This window comes from Euwallacea similis, chromosome 1 (assembly GCF_039881205.1).
Source record: "Euwallacea similis isolate ESF13 chromosome 1, ESF131.1, whole genome shotgun sequence".
Lineage (NCBI taxonomy): Eukaryota > Metazoa > Arthropoda > Insecta > Coleoptera > Curculionidae > Euwallacea > Euwallacea similis.
This window is the reverse complement of record NC_089609.1, coordinates 600,051-614,049: the sequence shown is the minus strand read 5'-3', so window position 1 is coordinate 614,049 and position 13,999 is coordinate 600,051. Positions and strand designations below refer to the sequence as shown.

General features: G+C 40.8%; 3 protein-coding genes across 5 annotated transcripts; 1 reads left to right on the top strand and 2 right to left on the bottom strand.

Annotated features, from left to right (window-relative positions):
* Window positions 1-1,163: 1,163 nt before the first annotated feature.
* On the top strand, window positions 1,164-10,302 carry Atg1 (serine/threonine-protein kinase unc-51-like protein Atg1). 2 transcript variants are annotated; one of them, XM_066397881.1, is made up of 19 exons: window positions 1,164-1,509; window positions 1,630-1,771; window positions 1,955-2,044; window positions 2,102-2,185; window positions 6,439-6,475; window positions 6,540-6,590; window positions 6,648-6,773; window positions 6,918-6,991; window positions 7,047-7,207; window positions 7,262-7,443; window positions 7,518-7,616; window positions 7,759-7,903; window positions 8,171-8,369; window positions 8,434-8,538; window positions 8,596-8,973; window positions 9,023-9,296; window positions 9,345-9,481; window positions 9,534-9,669; window positions 9,725-10,302. In XM_066397881.1, the coding sequence occupies exons 2-19, from the start codon at window positions 1,682-1,684 to the stop codon at window positions 9,796-9,798; spliced, it is 2,442 nt and encodes an 813-aa protein (XP_066253978.1). In that variant the 5' UTR covers window positions 1,164-1,509; window positions 1,630-1,681; the 3' UTR covers window positions 9,799-10,302. The 2 variants fall into 2 exon arrangements, with proteins under 2 accessions (XP_066253978.1, XP_066253987.1); XM_066397890.1 differs by having other exon boundaries at window positions 1,165-1,509; window positions 7,262-7,410.
* Window positions 2,266-5,653, bottom strand: LOC136414089 (FK506-binding protein 5-like). Of its 2 annotated transcripts, none has more exons than XM_066397903.1 (5): window positions 5,286-5,653; window positions 4,413-4,449; window positions 3,842-4,115; window positions 2,869-3,792; window positions 2,266-2,815 (listed from the first exon to the last, which is right to left on the bottom strand). In XM_066397903.1, the coding sequence occupies exons 1-5, from the start codon at window positions 5,345-5,347 to the stop codon at window positions 2,514-2,516; spliced, it is 1,599 nt and encodes a 532-aa protein (XP_066254000.1). In that variant the 5' UTR covers window positions 5,348-5,653; the 3' UTR covers window positions 2,266-2,513. The 2 variants fall into 2 exon arrangements, with proteins under 2 accessions (XP_066254000.1, XP_066254009.1); XM_066397912.1 differs by having other exon boundaries at window positions 2,869-3,789.
* Window positions 10,159-13,089, bottom strand: LOC136414101 (aldehyde dehydrogenase 1A1). Its single transcript, XM_066397924.1, has 11 exons — window positions 12,921-13,089; window positions 12,664-12,768; window positions 12,504-12,605; window positions 12,268-12,433; window positions 11,754-12,058; window positions 11,413-11,515; window positions 11,176-11,360; window positions 10,954-11,118; window positions 10,744-10,901; window positions 10,614-10,688; window positions 10,159-10,420 (listed from the first exon to the last, which is right to left on the bottom strand). Exons 1-11 carry the CDS (start codon window positions 12,951-12,953, stop codon window positions 10,351-10,353), a joined length of 1,467 nt encoding a protein of 488 aa, XP_066254021.1. The 5' UTR covers window positions 12,954-13,089; the 3' UTR covers window positions 10,159-10,350.
* Between the last annotated feature and the right edge of the window lie 910 nt (window positions 13,090-13,999).

Below are 13,999 nucleotides of genomic sequence, written 5' to 3'. Positions count from 1 at the left end.
TGATCAAGAAGCTTTAATGTTTACTTCAACGTTAATTCAAATTAGAGCTAAGTCATTGAAGCTGGGGCCTCTGGCAGTACCGAAATCGAAACCATCGAGCTATGCAAAGATTTATTGGCCCGATTTGCTGACGGTCGCTAGTTAATATGGTAGTTTAATTGATGGTTTCCCTGTTATTATTGTAAACGCACATAACTAACTCTTTACTGTTAAACACGCTGGTGATTTGCTTTGACAGCGAGAATGTTTGTTTATACCATTATTTTCGCACGAAGTGTCCAGACAACTGAGTAGTGACTAATTTCTGTATAAAATAAAATATGCACATCTCCTAGAAAAATGCCTACCAGTGAATCACCATTCTAATATATCCTAAACTTACCTAATTTTAGCGGACACTAATTATTTACTAGAAGATGCATCTAGGGAGGCGGTATTCGGGAATTTTATGAAAGCACGGTTTTCGCATAGGAATTCGTTTTATTATCGATTCAAAGAAATATTTAAAAGTACTGTCGTCAAGATACATCATTTATTGTAAATATCATAAAAGTAAGATCCACATATTTTAAAAGAATGAATAGGCCAATGGCTTTATTACCCTTAAAATAAATTATAGAAACGTTTTATCTTCTTTTATAATCCGTTTTAAATCGAATTGCATACTCAAATCACCAACATAATTAAGTATTAAAAGAACCGCGCATCAGAGCTAAAATATGTTTACCGGACTAGCGGCATCTCTATCTAATGGCAAACTTACATCTTTTCAGCAGTGTCGAGTCCATTCCTCTTTGACATATAGGTAAGTGATTTTTTAATCTTGAATGAGACGCCATCCTCCGTGCGCCTTAAATTTAGAAATATTTTAAATATGTTTCAGAGAACGGATTTGATCTTGGATGGAAGGAAAACAATCGTGTTTTGATAATTCATAATGTACTGAATCAATATTCCTGTAATTAATTACAATTAGCAATCGTTTGTCCAGTCTATTCTATATATAATAACTGGAACGCTAAACAGTATTGAGAATATATTTTATAGATATATATAAAAATTTCAGTGCCTGTAGAACATCTTGATGACGAATCTTTTAATTAATTCACCTAAAACCATGAAGCTTTGTCTTGTCATATTTGCCTGTCACCTCTGACAATCAGCTGACGTACAAAATAATCAATAAAAAAATGTCCGCTTTCTCTTATCAGTGTTAGTTTTTCCTGTTTATTTTCTGATTTTCTCCAAACATGCGTGCCTTTTTCACCTAAATCCGCAGTTAATTGGATAACAGCACGTAATTAGCAAAATTCAACATGTGAACTTTAAGACGTAGCGCGTTTTTCGCCCCCAACGAAAGTCCAGTCAAAATTCGTGTCAGTGTTTAGGAACAATGTATTTTTAGCACCTCTATTCTAAAATCTAACCACGTTTGTTTGGAAACATACAAAGGAATTTCCTGAACCACATACAAACATACATATTCAGTTTAAGTTCATTTTAAACTAGGTACGATTAATTTTAATAAGGAGGAATAAAATTCAAGTTAATAAGGAAAATTAAGGAATATTGTTAGTGGAAAAACTTACTTTTGGAAGTACGGATTTCTCACTTTCTATACTCTTGAAGGATTTCAGGTACAAATTAGTTTTGAATTTGTTCATATCATATCCCCAATAACATGGACTCGGTGGGCGACTATGAGTATGCCCCCAAAGATATATTGGGGCATGGGGCCTTTGCAGTGGTATTTAAGGGATGTAGTAAGAAGGTAAGATGCTGTGATTGAAGTTTTAGATTGCTAAGGATCTGATTGAGCCTTGAAAAATAGGCTCAAGGTCAGTCATGATGGTCCTTACAACAAGAAGAGACGACTAGATACTTAGCCCTAGAACTTTAAGAAGAAATCTCATTAGCTTTAATCCATCACTACTTAATGTAACATTATTTTTAGGACCACTTTCCTGTCGCCATAAAGAGTATTGCGAAAAAGAGTTTAAACAAGTCACAAAATTTACTAGGAAAAGAAATTAAAATCCTTAAGGTCTGTTTCATTTACCTTGACTTGACTTGACTTTAATATCCTAAATGTGTCTTTTAGGAACTGACTGAACTACACCATGAACATGTAGTGGCTTTACTGGACTGCAAAGAGACAATGAATCATGTGTTTTTGGTCATGGAGGTAAGCAAATTAGTATATTTTATTAAATATTGATCCTCTACAATCGCAATGATTCTTTGATCATTTGGTCAAAAAAACTCTGCATTAAGAAAAAATTTTATTGTAAATAATTATTTTTCATAAATATTTAATGCATTAGATTTTAAATTAAATAAAAGTTAACACCGCATAAGCTCCCTTTTAACGTGCTTCATTTTGCGACTTCCTTTTCCAAGATTTTTGTGAAATACTTAAGTACTAAATTAAAAATAGACCAGAAAACAGAGTTTTTTTTGTACACATAAAACTCTGAAAATTATCACAAAAAAAGTCTAAAACACATTTCGTTTTAAGCCTCAACTGCTTTCTTTGTATCTGAGAACTCTTTAACAATAACAGGCTTGTCGTTGCTGTTCAAAAGCGGCTTCATTTCGACTCCTTTCTCCACGTCTCCTGACTGCTTCGCAGTCTCCATGTCACCATTTCTTAGTGTTTTCACCTCTTCATTCTTTTGTTTGCGCTTTTTGATAAAATGATGAGTGAAAGCTGCTGCTCCAATTACCAAAACTACCACAAAGAGGACTACCAGGATTGTAGCGTCTTTGCTTCGATTCGATACGTTTTCGGCGCTTTCTCCCGCGCTTGGTTCATCTACAAACAAAAAATTAGTAAATCAATGTTATAAAACTGTAACAATCATTTACTGTTGCTGGAGCTGCTGGCAGATAGAGCTGAGAGATGTTTCTCAGTATCGCTCCCTTCAACTGGAGAGGGATTAGCCACTTGAGGTTCCTTATCTAGGACTGCACTGCCGGATTGCTTATTGTCCAACAATTCTGATTCTTTTTCAGGAGCTGCACTAATTGTGTTAGCTATGTTGATTTGAGGGGGGAGTGTGGTTTCAGACTTAGGAGTCTCATGTTCCAAAGGAGAGAGTTTCTTGTCACCTGCTGCTTCTTTATTGGAAGTGTCGAGAGACGCCATTGCAAAAGGTGATAGAGGTGCTTCTATTGTAGGTTTTTCTTCTACAGGTTTGTCTACTTCAGCTGCAGGAACATCTTGATTATCTACCTGAGCTGTTTCATTTACTGCAGGTTCTTTCACGTCTTCCGAAACCTGATCGTCACCTGTGGCAACAACGGAGCTTTCAGCTTCAGTATCTTCTTTAGAGTCTTTCACGTCTTCCAAAACCTGATTGTCACCTGTGGCAACAACGGAGCTTTCAGCTTCAGTATCTTCTTTAGGGTTTTTCACGTCTTCAGAAACCTGATCGTCACCTGTGGCAACAACGGAGCTTTCAGCTTCAGTATCTATTTCAGCATCAGTTTCTTGAGGTTGACCTTCTTCAACACTATTCTCTTTAGGTTCAGAAACAGTATCACCTTTCAGACGTTGTTCTCTTGTATCTGGGGCCTGAATCTCATCTGATGGCACAGCAACGGGATTTTCATCTGCCTTATTTATTGGAGCTTTATCGACTGGATCTTCTTCCACCTTTTCATCTACTAGGAGTTCATTTGCATCCTCCTCGCAATCAGGGAGTTGCGGATCTGCCTCTGCTAGTTTTTCTGCGTCCTCGGATGCATCAATAGGTGTTTCTTCGCCCACGTTTTTAGTCTCACTCGCTTCTTAAAATTAGTATTAGTTCGGAAGTACAATATATGATTAACATCTCACCATTATTAATTTGTTCTTCATTTTCTTCAGGAGCTTCCACAGGTAGCGGTTTTGACAAACTGCCTGATCCTTCGAGCTGATCATCCACTTCCCTCTTCCAAAGTACGTGGCCAGTTATCAAGTCGTCGTCCATGTTCCACAACGAAGATTTAGGGACGAGTTGAGTGGCGTAACAATCAATTTTCTCATCGTAAATGTACAGATCGTAGTTCTCGCACAGGGACAACAAGAAGTTTTGGGGGTGTTCTTCTGGTCCCTCCCAGATTCCCAGATCCTGCATTAAGATGCATAAGCGTCAATAAGTCTTGCCTTCCACTCCTTTGCCGGCATCATTAAAGCAAATATTTGCCAGTCCGCTTTTATTGATCATTCCTACGTGCAGTTGTGAATGATATTCTGTTTTTTTTTTATACGGATGTGTGTTAGAATAAGGTTTGCACATTGCGAAGTTGTTCATTCCTATCGGAGCATTGTAATCTCTGAGCAAATACCCGATAAGTTTCGTGCAGCTATATTTTTAACCGTTTACATGATTGATGGGTATTATATTGTGGAGAATTTCTATACTTACATCATGTTCCGTGCTTAAGGCTGGAATTGTGGCAAACCTATAAAGGGAAAAACATCTTACAATTAGTCAAATTTACCCAAAACCGAGCGTCTGGGAAAGCTACGTCACAGTTACACAACGATTTCGATAAGTCGGTTCCCAAGTAATCTCCTTATCTGCTGTGTGTCCTCAAGCGTTTACATTCGAAATCGCTTCAATTTGGGCCTAACAGAAGATTTTTAAGGCAAAATTAGGTTTATTTTCTCGACCTGTATGTGGATTTCGCTTGGGCCAAGTTGAGCTTAGTTAAGTCATTGTTGATGAGGTTGACGGATCACCTGCCCCTCAGGGACCACCCAGACCACAGCAAAACACAGTTTTAAAATTAATACCCTTTAGATTGCATCATCTTTCCTTATTTATTGCATTGTCTCATAGGTCGATCCAGTACTAGAAGCCCCGATAAAAATCGCTGATCAAACATCGTACTTTTTAGCACCTCTCCATCGAGTGCATTAATAAATTATGGTGACGTGAATGGACGATATACCGACGTTAATTTTTCCATGACCAACGAGTTATTATTGGGATTCAGTGGAGAGGCCGTTTCGAGTGCAGGTTCTCTTGGGAGAGTTCACGCGAAATCCCAATGTTGAGAAATGTGATTCATGCGATGATTTCAAAGCGTTTTCTTGTTTACGAGGAGCACGATTATCGATTCATGGAGCTAATGTATCGTTAAAGTGTTAGGTTTCTACAGATAAAGAGATGTTATTATAATAGCCAAGAAGATAGGCATGAACGCGGCATCCGGTCAGCCGATCGAATCGTTCGCCCCTCAAATTTCGGACCAGAGAGGGCGATTTTCCCCACAGACTAGACTAACTCACTTACATGAATCCAAGAAGAACTAATAGTCCAAGGCAGCATCTTCGCTCCATTCTTGTTCCTATCATATGGCACTAAAAATCTACGAGCTACAATCGTTAAAACAACACTACATGTGCATGGACGATGTAGGCTTTCTGTAGGCTCAGACCCAACTAGAGCTTGTCTTGTGCGTTACAATTTTTTAATCGCGGTTTGGAGGTGCAAAATTAGCCACGTGACCCGGTGAGGACAACTTCCAACGATTAAGAGGTAGCGTAATAGGCGAGAAAATTATTATGACAGAAAAGTTGAACCTTGTCGAGATAAGATAAGATACGGGCATTTGCCTTTATACGGTTTACCTGCCTAGGATCGTTTGCTTTGTGATTCGCGGATTACGGGGCGGCACCACCGAAGCATTTTGTTTGTTCAGGCTCGTTTCGGCTAGGAAGGCCCGATTTCCGAAACACCATGGACGTCCGGAAGAATGTTCAGCATGCCAATGGGGGCTCCCCCCCACTCCCATTCATGTCTTATAATGGCGCGTTGATGAATAAAATGCCTTATGTGGGGTTGCTCTCGTTTTCTTTATAGTGAGGAAATTCGCTCTTTAGACTCCGCTTCGGTATTTTTGATGATTAATAGAATTTCGAATTATTAGAAAAAGTTTTTTATGGGAATTTAGATGTGCCAATTATTTGATCACGGAATAACCCATAAATTCACTTCCGAAATCTCCCACTGAGTACAATTATTTATCGTATGATTTGATCGCGGCAACTACAGCGGAAGATGCGTCAGTTTAAAAAGGGCGAAGAACGCCCTGATTGCGCCATGGAAAATGACCTTTATGCAACCAAAGGCTTGAAGAGGTGCTTTTTGGATTTATCATATCAATGAAGTTTTAACTAATCTATCTATAACTAAAAGCTAGAAAAACTACTAAAAATGCCCAAATTCTCATTAGAGCTCTCTATATTGAGTAGTGTCAATTCTAATCGCTAAAAAGAGCTTTACGTGTGAAGCAACCCCATTTAAAACGGTTTGTTAACAGGCGGCGTCATATGGTTTCGCTTTATTTTAAATGAGCTATAAAAACACCTTGTATATGAAACTTCATCCCTGTATTTTGAACCATCTTTTGCTATGTTTTATAACATCGTTTTCCTTGTTGCAGTACTGTAATGGTGGCGACTTGGCAGACTATCTAACAGGTGAGGTTTATAGTCCAAAAAGGTCGTTCTCTTTCTGTACCACTAATGAGGCTTTATTTACCAGCTAAAGGGAGCTTGAGCGAGGACACTATCCGGCTGTTTTTGAACCAATTGGGTAAGTAGATATTGCTTGCCAGTGATTAGAACTCTTGTTCTAAAAGAAGTGTTCTAGCCGGAGCCATGAAAGCCCTTCACGCCAAGGGGATCGTTCATCGGGACCTCAAGCCGCAGAATATATTGCTGTCCCACACCGGTTCAAAGCCACACCCTCAGCCCTCAGAAATAAAACTAAAAATCGGTAAAATTTACTTTTTTGTGCTTTTAAAATAAAGGATTGAGCGTCCAGGCAGGGGCTTTCGCTCTTGTAATTTTTAATTAAAGAAAAGTCCTTTTAGACTTCTCAATAATTAAAAATTCAATATACCATTATCTTTACCTTTAGCTGATTTTGGCTTCGCCCGATTCCTCCAAGACGGCGTGATGGCGGCCACCCTCTGCGGGAGCCCCATGTACATGGTTAGCATCCCCATTCTCCCCATTCCATTCAAAACTCCAATTTCGTACGTTTCAGGCACCTGAAGTGATCATGTCCCTACAGTACGACGCCAAAGCGGACTTGTGGAGCTTGGGCACTATAGTTTTCCAGTGCCTGACCGGCAAAGCCCCCTTCCAGGCCCGGAGTCCGCAGGAACTGAGAAGTATCTATGAGAAGAACATTAATTTGACTCCTAAGTATGTGTGTTTAAAGTAGCTGCTTCGAAAAGACTTCAAATGTGTTTTAAACAGCTTGCCTGCAAGTACCTCGCCAGAACTGCACGATCTGCTCATGGGGTTGCTCAAGCGTAGCCCGAAGGAGCGAATGAACTTTGAGTTGTTCTTCAATCATAAGTTCTTGCAGAGGGATCCTCCTCAGAGTGTGACAACCAACCAAGGAGGTACATATTCACTTTGTACATGTTTACAAAAATGTATGCCCAACTCTAAAAACTGATTATTTGACCGTTAAATTCTCGTATAACTCAAGAGATCATTTGTTGCTCAGATTTGTCTATGCCAATCTTTGGAACCTCTCCTTTGGCGAAGATGCCCCTGAAGCCTTCCACGCCCATTAGAGTGGCGACACCGCCCCGATCGCAGCCTGGTAAGTAAGAAAACCGACATATAACAGTACTTTTGCCACGTTTTACAATTCACGGATTGGCTCTGGTTTTTGGGACATTCGCTTAAAACTGTGACCTTTTGCATTGGTTTGGGAAACCGCTTCTACTAATAACATCTTGTAGAATCGCCGCGTTCTGCAAGGACCGCTCTCAGCTCTAGTCCTGAGGACGATTATGTTATAGTTCCTCCGCACATCCCCTCCACCGGGTCAAATCCCTCGTTCGATATGAGCTTGGAGAAGGACAAAGAAAAGGAAAAACCTGTCAAGTAAGTGTATTTTATTGTTGTTCGTACGAAAAATTCCTCTTTATCATTTTGGAGTGGCAACGATGCATTTCACATAAAAGAAGCGACAATAGCGAGTTGCGCAGTTTGTTTTGTGAGCCCAAGATCGGTTTTGCGCATGGCAACATGAGTCATGAATTTTGGGAATGTTTGACGTTGATAAAAAAAACTACCAAGTGCGACGTTGCCACGTTCCAGCGTTAATCGTGCAAACCTGCGACAAAAGAAGAACGCCTTAACTGATTATAGCTTTAAATTGCCAATTCGCGCTTCGCCGCCGACTCCGATTTTGACGGAGGGTTTAAGCCCGACTCGACCCAATTTTCTGCCCATTTCCGAACCGATTCCGGTGCCCACCCAGCGTGCCGCTTTCGAGCGGATGCACAGCCGAAGAAGCGACGCCAAAAAGGGCGGAGAGGAGGCGCAACCTCCTGCGTCACCCGTGGAGGTAAAGAACGTTCGTGATTATTAATGGACTCTGTGGATAATGACGAATTTCTGTTTAATGTCAGGTCACCAACAGTTCTGTGCCGCGCTCTCAGCCGATTTCAGTGAAGAGGCCTCCAGATCGGCAGCGCAGCACTGATATTGACATAGCATCGTTGTCGCCCCCATCTGTAACTCTTTTTTCAGAGTTTTCACGTGAACAATTCCATTGAATGGTTGGTTTTTAGGTTCAGTTCGTGATAGGAACTCCGCCTGGAGGTGGCAGACGCCGCTCCACCTCTAGTTCTCTCTGCGAAACTCCTCCGCCTCCGAACATATGGACTATAAGTCCCACTAGTGCCAAAACCATGCCTGGAAATTCCCCCCCCATGTTGAGCGGTCCCTTGGCCCGAGTCTCTATTCTAAGCAGTCCCAATCTGAGCGACAACAACAACTTGGGACGCAGCCCAGTGCTACCTTTCTGCACCAGGGCCGTGACCCTGCCCGAAATCTCCGAGATGGGTAACTACCATCACTTCTTCCAGAACGCTGAAACTGTAGCTAGCAACTGTGACGCGCAACCCATTGCCTTCGCTCCGGAGTTGCCTGAAGAAACTCTTTTGGAGGTTGGTGGCTTAGATTTAAAAAAAAATTGTTGATATAACTTATTTGTAGAAGGAGCACAACGAGACGTTAGCAAAAATCAACTTTGTTTTGGCGTTGAGTACTTGCGTTATCGAACTGGCCGCTCAACGGGCTACTCCGATTAATGCGTTAGTCAATAGATGCTCTTCGACTGAGGCGACTGCCCCCGCCACGGAAGTGGAGAGACGCACCGAGCAAATGGTGCTTTTGGTGCGCGCCTTACAACTGCTGAGCAGCGGCTTGGCCTTGGCCACCAAGCAGCTCAAGAGCGGACAGTTGAGACCTAGTACCACCGTCAAAAACGGTAAATCTCGAATTTTCAACCAGCAAATTAATCATGGAGTTTTTGCAGTGGTGTCTAGTCTGAACTCGAAATTCCGCTCCACCCTCGTAGAGTGTAAGCAACTGAATAGTTCTGGATTGCTGAACAAAATCGGAACAACCGACGTTACTGCGGACAAAATAATCTACAATCACGCTATTCAAATGGTAAAGACTCTTTCTTTTTAATGTCGAAAATTTTCAAACGCGCGCGTTTCAGTGCCAGTCGGCAGCTTTAGACGAGCTCTTTGGCAACCCAGAGGAGTGCTTCCAACGCTACCAAACGGCCCAGATCCTGCTTCATAGCCTGTCACAGCAAGTGCACAACCCTCAAGATCGAATGCTTCTAACTAAATGTAAGCAGCCCATTCTATGGCAGCAAAAATGTTATAATATTGGGTGTTTCCACAGATAAAGATGCGGTGGAAAAGCGGCTGTACGTGCTTCAACAACAAGGCTATATATTCGCCACTGATCTCCATTAAGGCTTAACACACGAATTTGCTTAATATTAACGAAATTTTAATTAAAAAAATGTTTTCCTCGCTTTAGAGGTGTGTATCCGAAGATTTGTTTGCGGAATAACATGTAGTTGAATTGTGGCCTTATTGTCTCTGATATGGAATTACCTTTGAAAGATCAATAAGCCTCGATTTAAGTCTGTGTTGGCGTATGTAACCAGATTTATGTTCCAAGTATTAGTTTAGGCCCGTCGTTATCAATAATTAAATTTGTTTAGTCTTGATAAGGTTCTGGTTTAGGATCTTCTCTATTATAAATAACATTTCGACAATGATTAGGTGTTGTGTGGGCATTATTTGCCTGGGATCTGGGTTACTGTAGTGTTTTCTTTATAATTATGTTTTATTAATAGTGATATTAAGTTAGTCGTTATGATTACGTGTATAAGAAATATCAGTTTTCTGTGAAAAAGTAGTACCTTTACAAATTACCATTAATATATCAATAAAAAATATGTATAACAAAAATTATAGCTCTAACTGGGCCTGAGGAAGGTGCAGCGTACCATAGGGCTCTCAATTTTTAACTGGCAACATAATAGTGACTGTCTTTGTTTCTAGGTAGTCGTCCACCGAATCAACCCCCCTGGAAATTCAATACTTTATAAACAGTCAAAATATGTATATCCTAAAATGATTTCCAGGTTTTCAAGCTGTAGCGCAAGAAAATTTCTTCCTGCTCACGTTTGCTGACATGGAACACACTCAAGAAGAAGTTTTCACGGACCGGCCATGAAAGTTTTCATAGTGGAATATTCAAACCAAGTAAAAATACTCACAAATCCTTTCCGAAGCCGGATTTCTTAACGCCCCCAAATGGGGTTTGAGGTGTGATATAATCGTAGCAATTTACCCTAGAATAAACAAGTTTGTTGGAGCCAGAAGTCAAACACTGAATAACTTTCTTACCATACTGAACCAGCTTCCACAGCATTGGCAAACACGAGGGCATTATTGACATTTTTGGTAATAACCCCAGCTGCCAGTCCGTAGGCAGTGTTATTGGCTCTCTCGATCACTTCGTCCAAAGTGTCGAATTTCAGAATTGTTTGCACAGGCCCGAAAATCTTTGAAAATAATTCGATTTGAGCTTTACAGGGTGTTTCAGTGTCAACATACCTCATTGAGCGCACACGACATATCATCTCTGACATCAGAAAACACGGTGGGTTCAACGAAATAGCCTTTCTCCCCTATTCTCCTACCACCGGTTTCTAGTTTAGCTCCTTGTTTCTTGCTCTCCTCTACGATTCTCAAAATTTTATCCAGGGAAGGTTGGTCGATCTGCAAAGAAAAAGCGTTTATTAATAAAATTCAATACCATGAGTTTATTGAATATACTTGTGGTCCTTGAAGAACTCCGTTTTCGAAGGGATTTCCCACTTTCCTAGACTTGGCCTTCTCTACTGCTTTCTTGACAAACTCCTGATAGATTTCAGATTGGACGAACGTTCTAGAACCAGCGCAGCAGTTCTGGCCGTGATTTTCGAAAATCGCTCCATGGGCTATGTCGACAGCATCATCAACTAATAAAGGTTGAATTCAAAGGAAATTCAAGGAGAAAATAATAAAACTCACGATCAGCGTCATTGAAAATCACCAAAGGACTTTTGCCTCCCAGCTCGAGGGACACTCGTTTTAGGTTCGATTGGGCCGAATATTCCAGGATTTTATGACCAATCTAAAATCCAAAATGTTGACAATTTTTAATGATTTATATTGTATAAAGTTAGTTAAAGTAGTTGCAAAAGGAAATAATATACAAGTGCTACAAAATATACCGCCAAACAGTACGAAATTGAAGACGATTTCCAGGTTTCAATCTTGACAATTTGGCGGAATTTTTCGTTTACTTTAACTAGCTTCTAGTAGGTTGATTAAATTTAACAAAGACTCTGTACTAAACAATTTCATTTTACATCAGTAGACCCTGTAAAGGCAACTTTGCGCACGTCTTGATGCAAGCACAAAGTTTCCCCAGCGACAGGACCGTATCCAGGCAAAATATTGATAACCCCATCCGGAAACCCTGCTTCCTTGGTAAGGGCCGCCAAAACCAGCGCTGTTAACGGAGTTTGCTCTGCGGGTTTCAAAATGAGTGTGCATCCAGTACATAAAGCAGGCCCAAGTTTCCAAATCGCCATTCCAATGGGATAGTTCCAGGGAATTATTTGGGCAACCACCCCCACTGGTTCCTTCCTAGTCATGGCAAAACCAGGGCCGTCTGCAAAGCTCTAATTCATTTTGGTGTTAATATATAAAGGGTGATTTACAAAAACCCTTGAGCAGGCGCTAAAATGTCGAAAGCTCATCAAGTTCATTAGCTATTATCTATTCGGAAAATGTTCGATGGTAAATAGCAAATGACCTAATCTCTGCCCTGCGTTTCGTCGCCTACTGTTAAGCTTGTCACCCGTAGTAATAAGTGCTAACCAACTGGTATGGTGTTCCCATGGATTTTGTCACAGAGCCCTGCGTAGTATCTCAGGGTGTTCGAGTACACTGCCAATTCTTTTACGACAGCGTCCAAGGGCTTGCCAGAATTAAGAGTTTCCAGTTCGGATAAATATTCGGTGTCCCGATCAATCAGGTCTGCTAGCTAAAATATATGCCACGATGAGTTGCGTGCGGTACTATAAGTTACTATTTTATAGTTAAAGGTTGGTTACTTTGTTTATGAGCTTGCCCTTATCGGAGGCATCCATGTTGCGCCATGGGGACCCTCGAGAGAAGGCTTTTTTGGCGGCGGCCACCGCCACATTCACATCTTCCTACAAAAAAACTTTAAAGATGAAGAATTTCACTTTTCGATTGTTGATGATCCCGTACCTTTTGCGCTTCGGCTACGTCGGCAATTTTCTCCTCAGTCGCGGGATTAAAGGTGGGAAAGGTCTTCTTGGTGACCGAGTCCACAAACGTGTTGTTTATAAAGAGCTGAAAGGGACAATTGCATTAAAGTTTGCCGGACTTGGACTTGATGGGATATCTCATTAAGTATACTCATGACTATACCCATCCACTGCATAAAAACCGTTCAAAGTGCTACTGAAAACTCGACATGGAGTCGGCATATTCGAGATCCTCACCTTGTTGTACTTTATTTTAACGCTTCTCGACATGGCTAAAAATATTCGCTAACAGCAACTTATGTACCAAATTGATAAAAATGAATATGCAAAAAGGATTGAATTATCACTAAATAACAACCTAATTCAGGCACGTCCGAGGTTAAAGAGTCGCTTTATTCGTGTCAGCAACAATATTCAAACTGAAGGAAACTGCACGTCAATATCTCAGAGATGTTTACTGCGATCAACAGGACAGAACGAACTTGATAAAAATTCTTATCAACCTTGGACAATGAGGGGAAGGTCAGGTAACACGGTCATGACCTTCATTATCTTTCTAGTCGTTTGTGAAATTATGGCATTTTGGATTTAACGCTGTGCTCTGCTTGATGCAGTGATATGTAACTGAAGCCAGAAATCGATATTTTATAAGCTTTAAAGCAGCGCTCTGAGCTCTTCCCTGTCTCCTCGGTATTGCGCCGTATTCCCCTGTTTACGCGCTTATAGAAACAGACGTTTAATAAAAATAATTCATTTTTATTTGCGTCAACATAATGTAACAGGAGAATCACTTCATTTGTTCCCCTGCATTCTTAGCAGGAATCCTCACAGGAAGCTCCTTAAAATGTCTCATAGAGAGTTGACGTTAAACTGCCTAAACTTCTGAAAAACTCCACAGGCCCTCTTACCTCGCCCTTTCCTCATCATCGCACTCAGACTCCGTATAGCCACTTAGGGGAATTTCTGAACGGATGCCCGCGGAACCCATCCTCCCCAAATCTGAAAAAATGCTACAAGCTTTCAAAAAAGACATTTTAATGTATACCTGGTTGCATATCCCAGATATGCTCGATCCGCAGGGCATCACAATGTACCAAAGAACATAAGAAAGTTCACCCATGTATTGAACTGCATTTGCGACAAAACGAGCGCTCAGTGGCCCAAAAATGTACTTCAAGCTGAAAATCAAATCTTATTGAGAATTTTACTTGAACTTTCTGGAAGTGCCCTTTGTTGCAAATCCCTTAATCGTATGCCTGCATACTCCTGAAACACTCCTTGTAGCTTTCGAAACGTCAGTAAGGGAGCTGTGATTT

Excerpts from the sequence above, each read along its gene's own strand:
- Atg1 (XM_066397881.1), top strand. The coding sequence starts at position 1,682 with ATGGACTCGGTGGGCGACTATGAGTATGCCCCCAAAGATATATTGGGG. Across the intron at positions 6,774-6,917 it reads AGAAATAAAACTAAAAATCG|CTGATTTTGGCTTCGCCCGA; the intron begins GTAAAATTTACT and ends CTTTACCTTTAG. Across the intron at positions 9,482-9,533 it reads ACAATCACGCTATTCAAATG|TGCCAGTCGGCAGCTTTAGA; the intron begins GTAAAGACTCTT and ends CGCGCGTTTCAG.
- LOC136414089 (XM_066397903.1), bottom strand. The coding sequence starts at position 5,347 with ATGATAGGAACAAGAATGGAGCGAAGATGCTGCCTTGGACTATTAGTT. Across the intron at positions 4,450-5,285 it reads TTAGTTCTTCTTGGATTCAT|GTTTGCCACAATTCCAGCCT; the intron begins GTAAGTGAGTTA and ends TTCCCTTTATAG. Across the intron at positions 2,816-2,868 it reads TGCCAGCAGCTCCAGCAACA|ATGAACCAAGCGCGGGAGAA; the intron begins GTAAATGATTGT and ends TTTTGTTTGTAG.
- LOC136414101 (XM_066397924.1), bottom strand. The coding sequence starts at position 12,953 with ATGTCGAGAAGCGTTAAAATAAAGTACAACAAG. Across the intron at positions 12,769-12,920 it reads TTAAAATAAAGTACAACAAG|CTCTTTATAAACAACACGTT; the intron begins GTGAGGATCTCG and ends TGTCCCTTTCAG. Across the intron at positions 11,119-11,175 it reads GAGTTCTTCAAGGACCACAA|ATCGACCAACCTTCCCTGGA; the intron begins GTATATTCAATA and ends TTTTCTTTGCAG.